General features: G+C 42.8%; 2 protein-coding genes across 4 annotated transcripts in view; one reads left to right on the top strand and one right to left on the bottom strand.

Annotated features, from left to right (window-relative positions):
• XPNPEP3 (X-prolyl aminopeptidase 3) overlaps positions 1 to 14,320 on the bottom strand; it is a 211,176-nt gene extending 196,856 nt beyond the window's left edge. The window contains exons 1-2 of one of the 2 annotated variants that reach the window (XM_053468633.1): positions 14,215 to 14,320; positions 13,566 to 13,630 (exon numbers count right to left, since the gene is read on the bottom strand). In XM_053468633.1, the coding sequence (XP_053324608.1) occupies positions 13,566 to 13,630; positions 14,215 to 14,219 (70 nt within the window). In that variant the 5' untranslated portion in view covers positions 14,220 to 14,320. Of the gene's footprint in view, positions 1 to 13,565; positions 13,631 to 13,762; positions 13,915 to 14,214 lie in introns of those variants that run through there. The other variant, XM_053468632.1, reaches the window with a different exon arrangement.
• ST13 (ST13 Hsp70 interacting protein) overlaps positions 14,292 to 23,036 on the top strand; it is a 138,704-nt gene continuing 129,959 nt past the window's right edge. Inside the window, exon 1 of one of the 2 annotated variants that reach the window (XM_053468639.1) lies at positions 14,292 to 14,482. In XM_053468639.1, coding sequence (XP_053324614.1) covers positions 14,373 to 14,482 — 110 coding nt within the window. In that variant the 5' untranslated portion in view covers positions 14,292 to 14,372. The remainder of the gene's footprint in view (positions 14,483 to 23,036) is intronic. The other variant, XM_053468640.1, reaches the window with a different exon arrangement.

Genomic DNA, 23,036 nt, shown 5'->3' with positions numbered 1-23,036 from the left:
GTAGAATTAGTGCTTGGAAAGGGTTAAAATATTAGCATTTGGAATACCCTGGGCTGTCTAGTTTTCAAAAATATATGACTTGATGGGGTAAATTGCATTGGCCGGCTCCAAAGATACCCGAAATGGCACATGGGGGGGAAGAATTACCAGATTTGGAAAAAATGGCTTTGAAATAGCAAAACGCTACCTGTACTTATTGCCCCATAATGTGAAGAAAAAAGCAAAAAAACATAAAAACATTGGGTATTTCTAAACTCAGGACAAATAGTAGAATCTATTTAGCAGGTTTTTTCATAACCTTTTATAGATGAGTAAAAGATTTTTCAACTAAAAAAGTTCAACTAAAGAAAGCCCTTCTTGCCCTGAAAAAAACAATATATAATGTGTGTGGCTTCAGTAAACGGGAAAGTTACAGCTAAACATGAGCAGCGCAGAAATGTTAAAACGACCATTGTCACGAAGGGTACAAAAAGTAAAATCAGCCTTTGTCTCGAAGGGGTTAATAAAAGCAAATTACAGGCCAGTAAGCTTAACATCGGTAGTGGGGAAATTATTTGAAGGGTTGATAAAGGTATACATTCAAGATCATATCTTGATCCATAATCCAATTAGTAGAAGTCAACATGGATTTGTGAAAGACCGGTCTTGTCAAACCAACCTATTAGCATTCTATGAAGAAGTTAGTAAAAATATAGACCTGGGGTTGGCTGTAGATGTGATTTATCTGGACTTTGCCAAGGCGTTTGATACGGTTCAGCATAAAAGGCTACTCTATAAATTAACAGAAATAGGCTTAGGGGCAAATGTCTGTATGTGGATCAGAAATTGGCTAAAAGATAGAATGCAGAGGGTTGTTGTGAATGGATGTTTCTCAGCCTGTACGCAGGCATTAAGTGGAGTGCCTCAGGGGTCTGTCCTCGGTCCTCTTCTTTTTAATTTATTGATAAATTATCTCCCAAGCTGCATTAAGAGCCATGTCTAAGTTTTTGCTGATGACACAAAATTAGGCCGGGTAATTCAGACTAATCTTGATGTTTCTTCATTGCAGGAAGATTTAGACAGAGTTGGGGACTGGGCGTGCAAGTGGCAGATGAGGTTCAATATAGAGAAATGCAAAGTTATGCATTATGGTAAAAATAATAAAAATGCAACCTATTCTTTAACCCCTTCAGGACCGGGATTTTGATACTAACGTGTCGCTAAAGGACCGGAGCCGTTTTTGTGTTTTTGCCATGTCTTTCTTCAACCGTAATTTCTCTCTTATCAATTGGTGCACCCACACAAATCATATATTGTTTTTTTCAGCACAAGTAGGACTTTAATTTGAAACCATATTATGCTGGGTAGTACATTGTTTTGTTTGAAATAAACTGGAAAAAGTGGGGAAAAAATGAAAAAAAAAACGCATTTTTTTACAGTTTTGTATACATACAAATTGTACACACATTGAACCAATGGGAAAAAATTATCCCAAATATATTCATTAAGTTGTCCTGATTCGGAAACCACCCAACATGGCCAGGAATTTTATCTATTTTGACCAGTATAGGGCAAATATTGCAAGGCATGCATCACGTTTTTGAAATGTAATTTTTTTCAAATTTGGCATGGTAGTCTAATAACTGCAATAGTTGTCACAGATACTGATTATCCCCCCAAAATTATATGTTTATGAAAAGTAGATAAGTCAAGGTGTACAACTAGGGTAATTTTGACACTTTTCAAACAGGGATTTTATCGCCAATTGCTGCCAAATTTTTAGGTATTTTTATATTTTTTTGCATATGTTGCAATGTTGCTTTAGATTTTATATTATATTTTGTATAGAATATGTGCAACTGCAGAAAAAAACACCAAATTGTGTTCACCAACATCCCCCGGTTCCAACAAGGCCTCACATGCATGGTTCATGCATTTTTTGAGGAAGCTATGAGGGCAAAACTGGAACATGCGCATTTTCGTTTTCACATTTGGAATTTTCAGAAATTGGCTTCCTGGGCCCATATCCCATTTGGGACATTTTGGAAGCCCCCCACTGTAAATTACCCCATAAAAGTATATATTTATGAACAGTAGACAAGTCAAGGTGTTCAACTAGGGTAGTTTTGACAGTTTTCAGCTAGCCATTTCTTCACTGATGTCTGCCAAAGTTCACGGAAAATTTATTTTATTGCGTTTTTAACAAATACATTTCAATGTTAAAATGTATTTCTTGCACAGCATATGTGCCTCACATGCATGGTTCATGCATTTTTTGAGGAAGCCATGAGGCCATAACTGGAACATGCGCAAGTTTTCAGGAATTGGTTTACTGGGCCCATATCCCATTTGGGACATTTTGGAAGCCCCCCCCACTGTAAAGTACCCCATAAAAGTATATATTTATGAACTTAAAATGTCACCGACAAGTGATCAGGTAATAATTATGAATATTTCATTTATTAATAATTTTTATAGTTAATAGTTTTTTCATAATTACCCTAGAGCAGGGTCATCCGTGGGCTGCCATAATGATCCGATCACTCCTATTGGCCAGGAGCGATCTGATCAGCCCAGCCCAGCATTTGACCTGGAAGCACCCTGGACTTTCAGGTCAGTGCTGTTAGTTATTGTTTTTATTATTATTATCATCATTTTATTAATTTTTTAAAATTTATTTTTTAATTTTTTTATTATTATTATTATTTTTTACATTTTTTTTTTTACTCTTTCAATGCTGATGCTCCATTGAAGCACAGCATTGACTGATATTTAGTCCCCACAAGCTTGTGGGGACTAATATTAACCCCTGCAATGCTGCGATGGGGGTCATACACAATCGCAGCATTGAAGGGGTTAATTGAGGAAGAGGGGGGGTGTCTTCCTCAGTTAACCCCTAACCCCCCCTCTTCCTCAATGTCTGGTCCTACAGGACCGATCAGAGGACTTCTGGGGGGTCGTTTTTGCTGTTGCTGGTCTGCCTGGGCTTCCAGGCAGACCACCAGCAGCAGAGCCCCCTACAAAACGGGAATTAACCCCTTCCAATGCCGCGATCGCGGCATTCAATGCCGCGATTGCGGCATTGAAGGGGTTAACGCTGCACTGACGCTCTCATGGAGTGATCAGGCAGAAGGGGGGTGTTGGATCGGGTCCCCACACTTGTGTGGGGACCCATTCAACACCCCCCCTTCCCTGAAGCTGCCTGCGGCAGCTGAAACCGCGATTGCACATTTTTCTGCAATCGCTGTTTCTGCCTACAAAATCACTCCGTGGGAGTGATCGTAGGCTTGGGGGCGGGCTTAGACAGGCTGTGCTGTCTGCCCAGGAGTCCTGGGCAGACAGCAGCAGCAGCATCCCCACGATCACCGCGATTGTGGTGATGTGGGGGCGTTTTTTGGAGGAGACGTACCTGGCACGTCTACCGGTGACTGTTAACCAGGAAGTACCAGGTACGTCCGGTACTGAAGGGGTTAAATGGAGTATCCTTGGGGGAAACCACCAATGAGAAGGATTTAGGAATAACGGTTGACAACAGACTTGACAACAGTGCGTAATGCCAGCCAGCAGCTGCGAGGGCCAATAAGGTTTTGGCATGCATAAAAAGAGGTATTGATTCAAGGGAGGAGGATATCATCTTGTCTCTTTACAGGTCATTGGTAAAACCTCACCTTGAATATGCGGTACAATTCTGGGCACCGGTCCTTAAAAAGGACATTATGGAATTAGAAAAAGTGCAAAGGAGGGCTACGAAATTAATAAGGGGATTGAGAGATACTAGTTATGAAGAGAGACTAAAAAAGTTTAAATTATATACACTGGAAAAACGGCGTCTCAGAGGGGATATGATAACATTATACAAATATATGCAGGGCCAATATAAAGAGCTCTTCAGTGACCTGTTCATTAACAGAAATATACAAAGACTAAGAGGTCACCCTCTGAGACTGGAAGAGTTTCATAGACGACAGAGGAAGGGATTCTTCACAGTGAGGACAATTAAGGTATGGAATTCACTTCCAAGGGAGGTAGTGTTATCCAATACATTAGATACCTCCAAAAGGGGCCTCGATATTTTCTTAGAAAGGCATGATATACAGGGATATAAACAGAATAAAATTAAAATTTTAGAGCTTCTTGATCCAAGGAGAAATCCGATTGTCTCTTGGAGTCAAGAAGGAATTTTTTCCCGATGGCAGAATTCGAAGTAGCTTAATTAGGGTTTTTTTTGCCTTCTTTTGGATCAAGAATAGAAAGGTTAGGTAGAAGGGTTGAACTTGATGGACTTAGTTCATAAGGTTGAAAAAAGACCTATGTAACTATTGTGACACAATACCCCTTCACTTTGGTACTCTGTCCGGGAATCTTTACTTACACACAGTCTTTCAGGCTGCAGAGACGGCTCAGACAAGAGGAGGGCAAAATAAAAGGCTGGGCCTGTTTTTTATTTTTCGTCAAAGGCATAACAGGAAAATAAACAAATCAAAACAAAAGCCTTGCTCTTGTGAGCACTTACTAATACACGGATCTCCAACCTAACTACAGTTGGACGGCTTATCTGTTCCCAACAAACAAAATAACAGTTTGTATGCAATAATTGCAGCAGTCAGTATTTTTGGCAGCTCTCTCCCTCTCAGAGAGACAAATGATCTCTCCCCTGCTCTGAGACCAGGAGGCTACTTAACTGCCTCTCCCATTAATTAGTGGTTACAGGTGAGTGCTAGGAGAGTATCCGATAATCTCCGGACTGGATTCCCACCTGCTGGTCTTCGGCTGCTCATAAACTGTGGAGTGGAGCACTGGCCCGCCCTACTCTCCAAATGCTCCACCCCAGGGACCCAAAACACACAAATAACAACAACAGACGTTAATAATTCCATTATTAACAATACATCTCCCTGGGGCTAGTAAAACTATTGTGGGTAACCACCCTGCAAAATATAAGGGGATATGTACACTCCCTCCATTATCATCCCCTGCTTTCTGTCACACCATGTAACCATGTCTATCCCTTTATGACCACAGTGTACTCATCTTCTGATGGCTACTTCCAGCAAGATAACATACCATGTCACAAAGCTCATATCATCTCAAACATAATAATGAGTTTACTGTACTCCAATGGCCTCCACAGTCAGGTGGAACGGGAGATTTGCATCATGGATGTGCAGTCGACAAATCTGCAGCAACTGCGTGATGCCACCATGTCCACATGGACCAAAATCTCAGAAAAAATTTTTTCTAGCATCTTGCAGAAAGTGTACTACGAAGAATGAAGACAGCTCTGAGGGCAAATGGGGGTCCAACCCCGTGGTAGCAAGGTGTTCCTAATAAAGTGGCCAGTGAGTGTATATATCACGACCACCCTTACACTGGCACTTACCGTGGAAGTTTTTCCACCCAGACTACGACCAAAGGAAAAGCCCCTGGCAGCAGCACCCCAGGAGTTAGATGATCCCAACAGCAAGGAGGCCAGGTAAGGTAGGTATAGGTTATAGGAACGGAGTTGGATGAACAAGGTGCAGGACAATGCAAAGTCAGGATAGCCGAGTCGGTACACAAACACGGGTAGTCATACAAGCCGGGGTCCAGGTCCAGAGAGGGTAGTCAGACAAGCAAAATTCGGCAACAGGATCAGAAAAGCAACAGCACAAAATCGGCAGGCAAAGAGAAGTCAGGCAAGCAAAGGGTCAAAATTACAGGAAACAACTTGCAACACTACTGAACGCATAGACCACAACAGGGTAACTGGCTAGATCATTTCCAGATTTTTAAAACCGGCGCCAGACCCAAACCCCGCCCTTAGATGACATCACCACTGTAGCTCCATCCAGCCGTCCAGACCGCGCCTCTAGCTACGCGGCAACGTAACGCCCCTGTCTACGCCGCGAGGACCATGGATGAGCCGGGAGTGGGTAAGTAACTGTCTCTGGGGGTCTCTACCGCGGGGGGCAGGCTGCTGCAGCGTGGTAGATCGACCCCCAGAGAAAGCCCGGCATGTCCGATGTGGATGTCCCCGACCCCTGCCTGTGCTCACCGGGACCCGGGACTGTGACAGTATATACCGACACATACAATATCTTTAGCTTGATAAGCTAGACACTCCATCATGTTTAAAATATTATGGCGGATATTTTGTATAGTTACTTACGTGAGATTATAGTGTTAGGGGCCTCTTTAGGGCATTACATAGCCATACATAATTGGTAATTAAGTAATCCACAATATGTCATTATACTATTCACATTTTTCCCTCCTCTTTGCTATGTAGCACGGTTTTGCTAAAGTTCTACTCTCAGAAGGCATGTTGTCTGGTCGACCTGTACATTGTTTTGCCTGCCTTCCCACTTGGTGACTTGAATACAAGCCACATGACCCGCTCCAATGATATATTGGGGTATAGAGTAATTCTGAAAAGGGTTCTCAAAGATTATTCCATAATTCTTGGGGTAACAGGGATCTTATTTATATGATCTGGAAACTCATCGGCGCCAAAAAGATAATCTTATATGGGGAGGGAATTGAAAAGGTGCAGGCTATCTAAGATGCACTGCAAATGTCCATTGTAGAACATTAGTTAGGGGTTGAAGTCAAATGCAGGTCAGGGCAGTTTTAGAGTTGTCAGGCAGGTAGGACAGGTAGCACAGCTGATTGGTGCTGCAGCGCGAGCATTTGCAGCGGGAAAATGCACACAGCTGATTGGTGTGTTACCTCAGCTGAAATCGTGAAGAGCTGTTCCTGTATGAACGTCCCACCCTCCCTTTTTAAAAGTTATGTATACTGTGACGGAACGACCTGCACCCGGACAGGGTACACCCGCCAGATGACCCTTCCTTCTCCCCATGGCCACCAGGAACACGAAACTTCAACAGTCAGACAGGACTAGCGTCGAAGACAGCAAGAAACATAGCTCTTCGAGAACCTCAGCGGCACTGCAGTATACAGAAGCATAGCAATACAGTGCTTTATCGCCCTGACAAGGGCAACACTGAGGCTTACCCCAAGAACAAGAGGGGACTCGTATTGAGGTAAAACAGGTACTAACATTATTGAAGAAACAATCACCACCAGTCTCCAAGAGCCTTTCAATAGGGTGGCAGTGAGTTATGACCAGCATGCATCACACCATATGTAAAACATAATATGCAGAGCATATGCAAATTACACAACCAACACCAATTTACACAATCCTGCCATCAGAACCAATAATATTGGTCAGACATCCAGGAGGAAGGGGGGGAAACTGGGAAATAGAGAACTCTGGATCTCTCACCCCCTATAAATTGCAGAAGTGTCTGTGTTTAGGAAGGCCTTTTGGCTTCTGGTAAGATTTAGCTCCATGTTAGCAACAGTATTTAGTGTTAGGACCCACCTACATTGGAGTTCTTTGGCATAGTGGTGGGCTTAGCATGATATGGCCATATGATGTGACTAAAACTCAAAATTTTGTCATCTTAGAAAAGTGTTTTTAAGTAGCTTTAACAAGGACTACAGTTATGAGAGTTTATAACCTATTTGATGCGAGTGCGCTCATTTAGAGATTGTGTATGGCTTTGGTCTTCAGCAGCACCCCCTTATAATTAATGTTAGTGCTCCCCTTTTGTATTTGTATAATATATATGAACAAAAAAAAAGGTATCTGTAGAAAGCCCTTCTTGTCCTGAAAACAAACAATATATAACTTGTGTGGGTACACTAAATGAGAGAAAATGACGGCTAAACACGAGCACCGCAAAAGCCTCGGCCCCAAAGGGTACTAACAGAACAGCCTGGTCCTCAAGGGGTAAATATATTTTGAGGCATTTTGGTCAACTAAACTTTTTCCTTCATTAATCTAATTACTCATACTAAATCTTGGTATCAATATATAATCGTGTAGCAAAGCAGGACCCAAGGGGTTTTTCAAGCTGGAAAACCCATGCATGCGTGTGGAGGCATGGGAATACGAGCGGGATCTTTGCTCCAGTAGTGCTGTCGTCGCCCAGAGAGCGAGGTTTCAGCTATTGCTTTTTGGACCAAATGCTGCACTTGAAAATGTAATTTGGGTTTTGTCCTCCGTCATGAGCAGAAGGGCATTGGAGTTAGCCCTGACAGAGAACCCGTACCTGCATGTGTTAGAATGGCTTGGTGAATATGACAGGGAACAAACTGAGGTGCAAGAGCCCCAACCCTAGTGGGAGTCAGGGGTGCAATTGTTCCCTAGTTTGACTGAGTATTATAATTGGTTCCCTGTTCCGCTCTGAAAACCAATTAAAATGATAATCTATGTAACTTAATTGCCTTTGTTCTTAACTTTGTTTTTGGTACCTTAAGTACCGATGCAATTTTGCCCTTTTTGCAGTCAGTTCAGCAATTATTCCCCTTTCCTGCGAATAGTGTACCCATGTAAACTATAGGGCTGCAACTCAACGATTATTTTCATAATCGTTTAGTCGGCCGATTATTTTTTCGATTAATCTGATTAAAAAAAAAAAAGTAAAATTTTTAATTTATTTAAAATAATTCAACAAACAGGACGTTAAAAGCAAGAAATGCATTTTTATTAACCCCTTCAGCACCGGGACGTACCTGGTACTTCCTGGTTACTGGTCACCGGTAGACCGGGACGTACCAGGTACGTCTCCTCCAAAAAACGCCCCCACATCACCACGATCGCGGTGATCGTGGAGGCGCTGCTGCTACTGTCTGCCCAGGACTCCTGGGCAGACAGCACAGCCTGTCTAAGCCCGCCCCCATGCCTACGATCACTCCCACGGAGTGATTTTGTAGGCAGAAACAGCGATTGCAGAAAGATCTGCAATCGCGGTTTCAGCTGCCACAGGCAGCTTCAGGGAAGGGGTGGGGGTGTTGAATGGGTCCCCACACAAGTGTGGGGACCTGACCCAACACCCCCCTGCTGCCTGATCGCTCCATGAGAGCGTCAGTGCAGCGTTAACCCCTTCAATGCCGCAATCGCGGCATTGAATGCCGCGATCGCGGCATTGAAGGGGTTAATTCCCGTTTTGTAGGGGGCTCTGCTGCTGGTGGTCTGCCTGGAAACCCAGGCAGACCAGCAACAGCAAAAACGAGCCCCCAGAAGTCCTCTGATCAGTCCTGTAGGACTGATCAGAGAGACTCCTCCCCTACAATCTCCAGTCTGTTGGAGATTGTGTCCCAGCTGCCAGAGGCAGCTTCAGGGACAGGGAGACAGGGTTCTTTGGTCTCCACATGAGTGTGGAGACCAGCCCCCCCACCCTCACCCTTCCTCAGTTAACCCCTACCCTCCTCTTCCTCAATTAACCCCTTCAATGCTGCGATTGTGTATGACCCCCATCGCAGCATTGCAAGGGTTAATATTAGTCCCCACAAGCTTGTGGGGACTAAATACCAGTCAATGCTGTGCTTCAATGGAGCATCAGCATTGAAAGAGTTAAAAAAAAAAAATGTAAAAAATAATAAAAAAAATTTAAAAAATAAATTAATTTAAAAAAATTAATAAAATAATAATAATAATAAAAAAAATAACAGCACTGACCTGAAAGTCCAGGGTGCTTCCAGGTCAAATGCTGGGCTGATCAGATCGCTCCTGGCCAATAGGAGTGATCGGATCATTATGGCAGCCCACGGATGACCCTGCTCTACAAAGAGAGAGGGGTCATCTAGGGTAATTATGAAAAAACAAATTATTAATAAATGAAAAAATCATAATTATTACCTGATCACTTGTCGGTGACATTTTAAGTCGCTGATTATTGATCGGTCTCCCTGATTGATGTCAGCGGCCTAAACCTGTCACTTACAAGTAATCTGATAAAAAATATTTAAAAAAATGTAAATGCACATGTTCCAGTTTTGCCCTCATAGCTTCCTCAAATAATGCATGAACCATGCATGTGAGGCCTTGTTGGACTCATGGGATGTTGGTGAACAAAATGTGGTGCTTTCTTCCACTGTTGCACTTATGGTGTGCAAGAAATTCAGTGCAACATTGAAATGTATGCGTTAAAAACGCAATAAAATAATTTCCCTGTGAAGTTTGGCAGACATCAGTGAAGAAATGGCTAACTGAAAACTGTCAAAACTACCCTAGTTGAACACCTTGACTTGTCTACTGTTCATAAATGTATACTTTTATGGGGTAATTTACATTGGGGGGCTTCCAAAATCTCCCAAATGGGATATGGGCCCAGGAAACCAATTTCTGAAAATTCCAAATGTGAAAACGAAAATGCGCATGTTCCAGTTTTGCCCTCATAGCTTCCTCAAAAATTGCATGAACCATGCATGTGAGGCCTTGTTGGAACCGGGGGATGTTGGTGAACACAATTTGGTGTTTTTTTCTGCAGTTGCACATATTCTATACAAAATATAATATAAAATCTAAAGCAACATTGCAACATATGCAAAAAAAAAAAAAAATATATAAAAATACCTCAAAATTTGGCAGCAATTGGCGATAAAATCCCTGTTTGAAAAGTGTCAAAATGACCCTAGTTGTACACCTTGATTTATCTACTGTTCATAAACATATAATTTTGGGGGGATAATCAGTATCTGTGACAACTATTGCAGTTATTAGACTACCATGCCAAATTTGAAAAAAATTACATTTCAAAAACGTAATGCATGCCTTGCAATATTTTCCCCTATACTGGTCAAAATAGATAAAAATCCTGGCCATGTTGGGTGGTTTCCAAATCAGGACAACTTAATGAATATATTTGGGATAATTTTTTCCCATTGGTTCAATGTGTGTACAATTTGTATGTATACAAAACTGTAAAAAAATGCATTTTTTTCATTTTTTCCCCACTTTTTCCAGTTTATTTCAAATAAAACAATGTACTACCCAGCTTAATATGGTTTCAAATGAAAGCCCTACTTGTGCTGAAAAAAACAATATATGATTTGTGTGGGTGCACCACTTGATAAGAGAAAAATTACAGTTGAAGAAAGACATTGCAAAAACACAAAAACGGCTCCGGTCCTTTAGCGACACCCTAGCTTAAAAATCCCGGTCCTGAAGGGGTTAAAGTTTTTTTTTTATTCTACTGTTTGTTTTTATTTCCCAACCTGCCCCGCCCCCCAGTTATGCACATTTGAGCCCAGATATGCCACTCAGCCCTCCTCACATATGCCTTATATCAGCGATCGACAAATCCCAGGCGCCAGGTCGCCATGGCGACTCAGAATTTTGTCCTGGCGCCTAGGTGTTTGTCAGCCTGTGATCACGGGGACGCTGCTGCTGTCTGCCGCCACTCAGAGCCCGCCCACGAGCCTGAGATCACTCCCACGGAGTGATTCTGTAGGCTGAAACCGCGATTGCAGGTTTTGCTCAGGCAGCTTCAGGAAAGGGGGTTGAATGTCTGATCGCTGCATGAGTGCGAAAGTGCAGTGTTAACCCCTTCAATGCCGCAATTGCGGCATTTTAGGGGTTAATTCCCGTTTTGTACGGGGCTCTGCTGCTGGTGGTCTGCCTGGAAGCCCAGACTGACCAGCAACAGCAAAAACGAGCCCCCACAAGCCCTTTGATGATTCCTGTAGGCATGGAAGCCTACAGCAGTCATCAGAGACTCTCCCCTGCAATGACTGGTCTATAGACCAGCCATTGTGTCCCAGCTGCCAGAGGCAGGCACCCCCCCTGCTGCCTGATCGCTCCATGAGAGCGACAGTGCAGCGTTAACCCCTTCAATTCCACAATTGTGTATGACACATTCGTGGCATTGCAGGGGTTAACATTTGTCCCCACAAGCTTGCGGGGACTAAATATCAGTCAATGCTGTGCTCCAATGGAACATCAGCATTGAAAGCGTTAATCAAAAAAAAATATATTTTTTTTTTAAAAAAGCAACAAAAACCAGCACTGACCTGAAAGTCCAGGGTGCTTCCAGGTCAAATACTGTGAGTTTAGTAAGTGGGCTGATGATGATGACCAGATCACTCCTGACCAACTGTTAGTTTAAAAAAAAATCCTGGCTCCTAACTTTTTTAGCTGGCGCCTAGATTCACAACAAATTTGTCAAGCCCTGCCTTATATACCCCCAGATATGCCACTCAGCCCTTCCCACATATGCCTTATACCCCTGATATGCCTTAAACCCCCAGATATGCCATAGTGCCTTCATAGATTCACAGACTCGTTCACAAAACACTAACACAAGCCAGGGGCGTACCTAGAGTATTTGGCACCCGGGGCGGATCCTGTTAGTGGCACTCCCCCCCACAAATGTAAAGACATCTAAAGAACCCATCAACCATAGCTGCCCCTAAAGACCCAACAACCATAGCTGCCCCTAAATTAACCCTAAAGACCACATCAAGCATAACTGCCCCTAAATAAACCCTAAAAACACCATCAGCCATAGCTGCCCTTAAATTAACCCTAATGACTCCCATTAACCATAGCTGCCCCTAAAGACCCCATCAACCATAACTGCCCCTAAATTAACCCTAAACACCCCATTAACCATAACTGCCCATAAATTAACCCTAAAGACCCATTAACCATAACTGCCCCTAAATTAACCCCAACGACCCCCATCAACCATAACTTTTTTATTGTAAAAAAAACCCAAACAAAACTAAAACACTTTTTTTTCTTTTTTGTTTCGTTGTTCAGTATGTGAGAAAAACTCTCCTCCCTGTGAACCCCCTGCACCAATCACACTGTGATCTCTATGCAAGTCCCCACAGAGCGATGCTGGCTTCTGATGATAGAGGGGAGCCCAGGGCTGTCAAAGACAGCCTGATCATCTACTGCCAGGATGTACCGGTATGTCCATAGAGGACTAAAGGGGTTAAAGCCCTGTGTTACCTGAATAAAGTGTGTGGTTTCTCGACTGGGGTACTCTGCTGCATGTTTGGTGGTATGGAGACTTTTCCCTGTGCATATTTACTAGTCAAATTGTAGCCAGGTATTAGGAAGATGGCAATGATGGTGGGTGGTAGAGTGGTCACCATACCTGGGAACATCTGGGGTCCAGCTACCCAGAGCCTTCCCTTGCAGGGCACGGCCAGGCATCCACACTGACATCAGCGGGTGGTCCTGTGACATCGGTAGGCGTTACCGCCCCCATTTAAAAGGGAAAATGGGCGGGGAGCAGGGCATGTCAAGACCCCGTTCCCACGACCCGGAGGATTCTGGTCTTGACCCGGAGAACCAGTGCTCACCCGCCCATCTCCGGGTCAAACCCAGAGAGTTCCCAGGTATGGTGGTCACACTGCTTCCCATAACTATTTGTGTTTGTGCATAAAACATTAAAAAGGAGAATCATGGTTAAGGGAAAGTATGGTAAAAATGCTTAAAGAAAAGTGAGATTTTTGGTGACAAAATATCCTCATTAAAGTAGGGGTTGAATTGTTAATGTAAGCAATCATGCCATTCTGCATTGTATACAAATCTACAATTCACCATTTTGTTTACAGTAACACAAAATAACAGTGAAAATATCTTAATGACCTTTAAGCTTAATTCCTGTTAAAAACAACAAAACAAAAAAAAAAACCAAACACACACACACATATATATATATATATATATATATATATATATATATATATATACATACATACATATATATAATAAAGATCGTATATTTGATGGGACTGACCTGTAGGACGTTGGAGTAATAACACGCGAGAGAAACGAGAAAGAAGACACCGCATGACTGCAAGCCTAGAAAGAAAAGATTCAGATTTCTCTAATTAAAAAATTAAGAATAATTATGACAGAAACGTTTCTGGTAACTTATATTATGAGTTAAACTCAACATAATGGTAGTTTTTAAGAAGCAATCTTTGTACGCACCTTTTGATGAACATTTGTAAACGCGACCTAATACTGCAGGTTTTATACCGATAAACTATACTATAAAAAATTGAGACATCTTAACCCAACCGTATGCGTTAGTGAACAAAATGACTATTTAAATATTACGCCGTCTTTTGTGTTTAGAACTCTGCTTTAGGCGCTCGTGTTTTTCGTCACTTTGCTACTTCCGTTACTAGTGTATTGTAGTCACTAAGTATAAAATGTTTATATATAGTAAATGGAAATTTCCGTGCCAGTTCCTCCCCATGACGAATATTTTTGATCGTGTAATGCCGTTTAAAAAGTTTGTGTTTTTCGATCTCATTCAAAACGTGTTGTGGTTTTACATATGTATTTTAGTATACATTTAATTTTACTGATTGATAATATAAAGCTATAGAATACATTTATACGTACCATAAGTACACGTTAATTTACAACTGACGTACCTCATTGCAATAAACTTGTAACAATAGCGTAACAGAAAAGCCGTATCTAATAAGCTCTTCCTTCCGTTCCTTACTTAGTCACGCCCTCTTCTAGTGCATACTGGCTTGCTGATACTTTTCAGGTCCTCTAGTACTCGGTCTCGTACTTCTTTTTGGGCATGGATTCGCGGAAGTTAGAAGAATTGCGGGAGTTCGTAAAGATTTGTCAGGGCGATCCTGGTGTCTTACACCGTCCGGAGCTCGGCTTCTTTAAGGAATGGCTTCTCAGGTGATTTAGGTTGCTTTATATTTTAAATGCACTGCTTGTTAATAGATTTACACACGATTCCCATTGGATATTGTGCGTCGTTTCACGTATCTATTGTTTGATTCCTTATTCTGACTCTCTACTAATTTTAAGCTGATCAACGTTTTAACCCCTTCGTCACAATGGCTGATTTTATTTTTGTACCCTTCGTGACAATGGCTGTTTTAACATTTCTGCACTGCTCGTGTTTAGCTGTATTTTTCTTCTTTCCCGTTTACTGAACCCACACATGTCATATATTGTTTTTTTTTTCAAGACACGAAGGGCTTTCTTTTGATGACATTGTTTTGATTGTATCATATTATTTACTATTTTAAAAAAAAAGTATAAAATATGGTGAAAAAATTGCTTTTTCGAACTTTTAGTTGAAAAATCTTTTACTCATCTATAAAAGGTAATGAAAAAAACCTGCTAAATAGATTCTACTACCGTATTGGCTCGGATATAGGCCGCCCCCGTATATAGGCCGCACCCTAAAAGTTTGGTGCTTTTTTAAAGAAAACGTTTTTTTCTTTAAAAAAGCACCAAAAAACATGCTGCCACTCTGTCCTCTCCCCCCTCCCCGAGATATGCTGCCACTCTGTCCTCCCCCTCCGAGATATGCTGCCACTCTGTCCTCTCCCCCTCCCCGAGATATGCTGCCACTCTGTCTTCTCCCCCTCCCCGAGATATGCTGCCACTCTGTCTTCTCCCCCTCCCCGAGATATGCTGCCACTCTGTCCTCCCCCCCTCGAGATACGCTGCCACTCTGTCCTCCACCCCCCCTCCCCCCGACTTACCAGAGCAGACTCCCGGGTGTCTTACGGGGCCGGAGGGGGACATCTATGCACATCGTGTATACAACTCCCAGTGCCGGCACCGGAAGTTGTATACGCGTATTGCGTAGATGTCTTCCGCCGGCCCTGCAAGACACCCGGGAATCTGCCCTGGTAAGTCGGGGGGGGTTAGAATGCATCGTGCGCACGTTCACCGGCAACGGCGTATCGCCGCTGCCGGTGAACGTCCGTGCGATGCGCTTAGACAACCTCCCGTGCCGGTACTCCCCCCCGTGGAAAGTGCCGGCAGGGGAGGCTGTCTGAGCGTATTAGACAGTAGGATGCAGGTCCCCTGCACCGCTGCGGGGGATCTGTATCCTAACCCCGCTGCCTGCCCGGCGCCCGGGACTGCATGTCCCGGGTGTCGGGCGCTAGACCCCGAATATAGGCCGCACCCCCACTTTAAAGACTTAAAGTGGGGGAAAAAAGTGCGGCCTATATTCGGGCCAATACGGTATTTGTCCTGAGCAGTGGCGTCGCCCCTAGGTTAATCCTTACCCCCCCTGCTGCCCCCCTGCCGAATTTGGAATAAAGTCGCAATGCAACTTTAAATCCCGTCTTTTTTTAAAAAATTATTATTATTTTTTAATGCGGAAGAGAGAGGGTGCGGCCCGCGTAAGATCGGCAGCCAGGGCAACCGATCTTACGCGGGCCGCACCTTGAGCCCTGCTACTTACCTGTGGGAGGGTCTTCTGTACTGCATAGAGGAAGCGGAACCTAGCAGAGTTCACGTGACATCACATGACTGTTCCAGTCCTGCTTCCTCTGTGCAGTACCAGAGAACGCAGAGGGAGGCCGCGCCCTCTGCTGAAGTCTGTGGGCGGCATCGAGGAGCTGCAGTGCAGGTAAGGGGGTAGGGAGGGTGTTTGAATGAGTATGTGTGATTGAGGGAATTAATGTGTGAATGAATGAGTGTGTGTGTGATAGCATGGCTGTGTAAGTGCTGGAACCTAGGCATGATGGGACTGTGATTGCTGTTATCAATCACACTCCTATCGTGCCAAGTCAGCCAGTACATGCTGAAACCTAGTTAGCTGCCCCCCTTGTGTATTGATGCTGCCAGCAGTATGGGGTCTGCACATCACTTACAGCCACACTGTACCAGCATGTACTGGCTGACTTGGCATGATAGGGGTGTGATTGCTAACAGCAGCACAGTCCCATCATGCCTAGGTTCCAGCATTTACTGGTTGGATGTGTAAGTGCTGGAACCTAGGCATGAAGGGACTTTGATTGCTGTTAGCAATCACACTCCTATCATGCCAAGTCAGCCAGTACATGCTGAAACCTAGTTAGCTGCTCCCCTTGTGTATTGATGCTGCCAGCAGTATTGGGTCTGCACATCACTTACAGCCACCCTGTACCAGCATGTACTGGCTGACCTGGCATGATAGGAGTGTGATTGCTAACAGCAAGCACAGTCCCATCATGCCTAGGTACCAGCATTTACTGTTTGCCTGGGTATGATAGGAGTGTGATTGCTGTGTGGACACCAGGGCTGGCTTTGGGGTGTGCAACCTGTGATCTATGCCTGTAATTTAGGGGGTTTTAAATATACTTTTTAATGACGTGTTTTTATGTGAATTCCAATTGATCTATACCTGCAAAGCTGGGTTTTTGCGTTATTCTGTAAATCCATATCTATATATTTCCATACAGTATTCATGTATACCTGCAAATACAGTGTTTGTATGTCTTATTCAGTTGATTAATACCTGCAATGCTGTTTCCATGTATTTATTTGATCTATACCTGCAATGCTACGTTTCATATACTGTTGTATACCTGCAAATACAGGATTTGTATGTCTGATTCTGTTTATTTGATATATACCTTCAGTGCTGAGATCACAAGTGAATTTCAGTTGATCTATACGTGCAAAGCTTGGTTTGTGTGTTAATGTGTTGATCTATACCTGCTATCGGCAACTGGGGCTAATATTAATATATATGGGCAGCAGGGGTATCAATACACAAGGGGCAAAAACACTAAGGGGGGCATAAACGACAATGCAGTGTGAAAAATCCATCCTGATGTAGACGTCTGTGATGTAGATTGTGTCCTGCTGTTTGTGTGTTTTTGGTTATCAGTGTGGCAGAGCCTGTCCTGATGTGTGTGGGTGTCTGTGTGGCAGAGCCTGTCCTGTTGTGTGTTTGGTTGTCGGTGTGGCAGAGCCTGTCCTGGTGTGTGTGTTTGGTTGTCAATGTGGAAGAGCCTGTCCTAGGGTGTGTGTTTGGGTGTCAGTGTGTCAGAGCCTGTCCTGGTGTGTGTGTGTGTGTGTTTGGTCATCTTTCCTGGCACTTAATTTACAGTAGGAATTATTTAATTTATATTTATCCAGAGATAAAATGCTCAAATGCTGGTATTTTAACTCTTTCCATGCACTAATTCTACCACCAGTCTTTGTCAAACTTTGTGGTAGTCATTTTATTTCATAATTTTTTTTTCCACACACATTTTACTCTAGGTATACATTAACAGGTCCTGGTATACGCCACTATCATAAAACATCCCAATATGGGACATACTAAAACGAATTACAAAATGGAATCTAAAACTCATAATTTGTGGGATTATAGCTGTGTTCTATAGAATGACAGGTGAATGACAGTATTGAGTGAATGCCCATAGGATAGAATGGGAGAAAAATGAAACCTGTTTTTCATAGAAAACCCTCTGAAATATCATATAGATCTTTGGCACATATACTCCCCTAGTACAGACACAGGATATAAAACTCATACTTTGTGGGATTATAGCTGTTTTCTATGGAATGACAGTTGAATGACAGTTTTGAGTGAATGCCATAGGATATAATGGAGAAAAATCAAACCTGTTTTTCAGACAAAACCCTCTGAAATATCATAGATCTTTGGCACACATACTCCCCTAGTACACACACAGGATCTAAAACTCATACTATGTGGGATTATAGCTGTTTTCTATGGAATGACAGGTGAATGACAGTATTGAGTGAATGCCCATAGGATAGAATGGGAGAAAGATGTAACTTGTTTTAAAGAGAAAACCATCTGACATATGATGTAGATCTTTGGAACACATTCTCCCTCCGTTACAGACACATGATCTAAGTGTCAGATTAGGTGGGATTATGGTTGTGAATTATGACACTTGAATGACAGTGTTGAGGGAATGCCCATAGGATATAATGGGAGAAAAATCAAACCTGTTTTTCAGAGAAATAGATTTTTGTCATGTATACTCCCCTAGTACAGTTATAGGTTCTAAAACTCAGTTTATGTGAGATTATAGCGGTTTTCTAGGGAATGGCAGGTGAATGACAGAATTGAGTGAATGCCCATAGGATATAATGGGAGAAAAATCAAACAGTTTTTTCTGCAATAAAACCATCTGACATATCATATAGATCTTTGTCATTTTGAACACTGGTGACACTTGTAATATGTTGGCAGTTTTAAGGTGCTTTGTGTTTTATGTTAACAGTAGGGCTGAAACAACTAATCTGCCTCTCTCCCGACTCACTGGTGTTTTGTGAACCTCCGTTGCTGACAGGCATTTTCACTGCAGCTTCATAGAAGCCTCAGCGTTAGTGAAGGGCAGTAACGGAGGCTGTCTGTGCGCATCTTGCAGACCCCCACCGGCTGACAGAGAATCGAGGTCTCCTGGTGAGGGTCTGCGCGATGCCACTCTGCCTCTCTACCCGGCTCCCTGGTGTCTTGTGAACCTCCGTTGCTGACAGGAGGCAGAGTGGAGTATGGGAGGGGGGAGGAGGCAGAGTGGAGTATAGGAGGGGGGAGGAGGCAGAGTGGAGTATGGGAGGGGGAGGAGGCAGAGTGGAGTATGGGAGGGGGGAGGAGGCAGAGTAGTGTATGGTAGGGGGAGGGGCCAGAGTGGTGCATGGGAGGGGGGAGGCAGAGTGGTGCATGGGAGATGGGAGGAGGCAGAGTGGTGTATGGGAGGGGGTAGGAGGCAGAGTGGTGTATGGGAGGGGGAGCAGGCAGAGTGGTGTATGGGTGAGTTATAGTGGTGTATGGGGGGGTATAATGAATTTCAGGGTAGCAGAGTGGTGTATGGGTGTGTAATGAATTTCAGGGAGTGGCATATCTGGGGGAGGCAGAGTGGTGAATCAGGGAGTATAATGAATTTCAGGAAAAATAGTTAACATATGAATTAATATTTACTAATAACTTTGTATTAAAACCTAGTTTGAGAAACACTGTGTTTGGGTTCTTGTAGCTTTTATTATTATGTCAGTAAAAAAGAAGGTGAATAGAGAGAGGCCATTGCAATAAAGAGATGAAAGTGTAAATTGTACGTCTTTTATTACATTAATTTAAATTAAAAAAAAATTGCATTTTTTTATCCGATTAATCGAAAAAAATAATCGGACAACTAATCGATTTTATTAAAATAATCGTTAGTTGCAACCCTAGTTAACCGCAATCCATTTCCGGACATGGTGACTCACAAAGTCATGGTATGGCTTCCCAAAAATAATACAGTGAGCATTCAGAATAGTATAGACGCCACAGTCAAAACTGTTATTTTGTTGAATTGAGTTCTCTCACAAGTATCCACATTGAATGCGAGTTGCCACAGCTCTGACCATTTTTCCAGTTTACCTAAATCATTTGCCATTTGGCTTCTTCCTCCAGGAACATCAACCCTGTTGCTAATTTTTGTGTCGTCCGCAAATATACATACCTTTCCATCAAGACCATCTGCAATATCACTAATAAAAATATTAAAGAGAATGGGTCCAAGTACAGATCCCTGAGGTATCCCACTGGTAACAAGACCTTGTTCTGAATATAGGCCATTGACTACAACCCTCTGTTGTCTGTCACTCAGCCACTCCTTAATCCATTCAACAACATTGGGATCTAAACTCAGAGATTGCAGTTTATTTATAAGTCTTCTATGTGGCACAGTGTCAAAGGCCTTACTGAAATCCGCAATGTCTACTGCACCCACTACTGGTGTTTATTGGCAAGAAAACTCTACTTTGGTTTCATACGACCATAGAACCTGATCCTATCTGAGGTTACAGTAGTGTCTGGCGAACTGAAACCAGTTGAGTTTGTTTTTGGATTAAAGTAGAAACTTTTTTCTTCAAACCCTTCCAAACAACTTATGACTATGCAAATGTTTGTGTCGTCAGCAAAAAGACATACCTTTCCATCAACAATACCTGTAACGTTTGCAACGGAGAAGGAACCCAGTATGCAGAAGATGGTGGTGAATAAACAGCTTTATTAGAAAGCAGGACTGAAGCACTAGACAAGAAGGTACAGCAAGTCAAAGTCCAGAAGTATGCTGTTTAGTCACCCAGGCCTTACGGAGAACAGGAACACCATGTAGTAGATCAGGCCCACTGATGAACATGTATGTATAACAGGTAGAACAAGGGGCGCCGTTTAGTAGACCAGGCCCACAAAGGTACAGGCACGTCAAGCTGAATAATGAGCGCAGTAGGTAGGTCAGGTAGCAGTGCAGGATGCAGCAGTGCAGGTTTGCAGGATACAGCAGTGCAGGTTTGCAGGATACAGCAGTAGTAGTCACTGATGATAACTGCTCACAGCAGTGAGCTCTGCATACACGATAACCGAGCACTGAACAGAAGTCAGTGCTCGGTTTTAAGCCTCCCGCTCCCGCTACACGCGGGTGCTCGCGAGAACGGCAGCGGCGGATGAGGTAAGTGCCGAGTACCCGCCAGGAGTGGGTACTCGGGTGACGAACTGCGCCGCGGGACATGACAATATCACTAATAAAAAAATATTTCCCATTTTGTGAAGCTCAACAATCGTTTGCCCCACATCACATATTTTTGGGTTTTACCCATTATGATCAATGACTAAGGGAATTTGGCCTATGTGTTACCTTATATTTATACCCCTGTGAAACAGGAACTCCGTCACCCAGATGTACTAAAAATATCAATGGAAACATACATCAAGACAAATTTTCACAGCATTTTTTTGCTCATATTTACAAAGGGTGCCAATATTAGTGGAGGGCGCTGTACCTTTATACGGCAGTATAACTTTTATTATACTTTTGGGGCCCAACTCCATAGATATATAGTTTTTATATATGTAGTTTTTTTGGAAAGCATTGTAAAATAAACGCTGGGGTTAATCACATCCTTAAGGAAATCTTACCAATTTAATTATGTATTATGCAGGGCTAATTTGTCAATGTTTTAAAAGCCAAATAAGCCTAGGTTGGTCCAGTTTAACACATGTTTAAATCAGCATATTGAAATATCCACCTCTATTCAGAGGCTTAAATTAATCTATCTCAGGTTATTGAATACAACATTTTTAGTTTAAAAAAAAAAAAAAAACTAACTAATTTATCTCACATAATTGGATAGAACACACTATCTCAGTTTATTTTAGTTAATAAATATCACTTTAAGTCTCATAATAACATTTAAACCATTTATCTAATTTACTAGGGCAATGTTTATTTTATTTGAAGTTGCTCGCTGTCAGGGGAGGGCTGGCAGCCTAAGGCCTGGGGGGCAAGTCTAGTCAACTGGCCCATTGCACCATCAAAGCGGCTGCGAGCGACATTGAAAGTGGCCGTCGTGCGGCAGTCAGTCCACCAGCGCCTAATGAAATTAAAGTGGCCAACGTGCACACACCGCATGCCTCAGCTCTTCATCACACCCCTTTTAAGACGTGGGAAGAGGAGCTGAGGCATGGCCGTTGGGTCTGACAGCCGCATGATGCAGGGGCGTACCTAGAGTATTTGGCACCTGTGGCAGACCCTGTATGTGGCACCCCCCCCCCACACACACACTTTAAAACTGCATAGTTTCTATGGTTAGGCAAACATTGACAGGGGTACAGCAAAATTGTTATCATATACTTAGGGATTACGCAGCACCACCGTCAATGTGTGCCTATACATTGAGCCAGATACTGACAACCCCTATCACTATATACTAAGCCAAACATTGATGTGGTGTAGGCTTACCACTTTAGTGACTGGCATAGTATATAGTAGTGATGCACCGAAATGAAAATTCTGGACTGAAACTGAAAATTCAGCATTCACTTGGCCAAAACTGAAAAAAAAATACAAAAAAACCTTTCAAATACTTTATTAAAAGTAACACCAAAATGAGACAAAAAAATCAATAACAATATTAAACACACATATATATAACAACAATCACAATCCTATCATGCCCAGGTTCTAGCATGTGCTGTCTGACTTAGCATGATAGGAGTGTGATTGCTGTTTGCAATTATATATATCAATATATATATATATATATATTAATACTGTCATTGAATTATTCTGTCCAATAAAAGTGTTAACACACCGAAGTTGGACCAAAAAATAATTTATAACAGCAATCACACTCCTATCATGCCTAGGCAGCCACTACATGCTGGAATCTGGGCATGAAAGGAATGTGATTACGGACTCCCTATGCCAAGCTATCCCCCAACACTTACACATCCATGCTATCTGAAACCCTCATTCACAAACATTAAGCATAACACCCATCACTCGCACACACTTACATTCAGCATAACACCCATCACTCTCACACACGTACATTTAGCATAACACCCATCACTCTCACGCACGTACATTTAGCATAACACCCATCACTCTCACGCACGTACATTTAGCATAACACCCATCACTCTCACGCACGTACATTTAGCATAACACCCATCACTCTCACGCACGTACAT

This window comes from Spea bombifrons, chromosome 6, assembly GCF_027358695.1.
Source record: "Spea bombifrons isolate aSpeBom1 chromosome 6, aSpeBom1.2.pri, whole genome shotgun sequence".
Taxonomy (NCBI): domain Eukaryota; kingdom Metazoa; phylum Chordata; class Amphibia; order Anura; family Pelobatidae; genus Spea; species Spea bombifrons.
The sequence above is the reverse complement of the archived record's forward strand: the minus strand, read 5'-3'. Positions and strand labels throughout refer to the sequence as shown.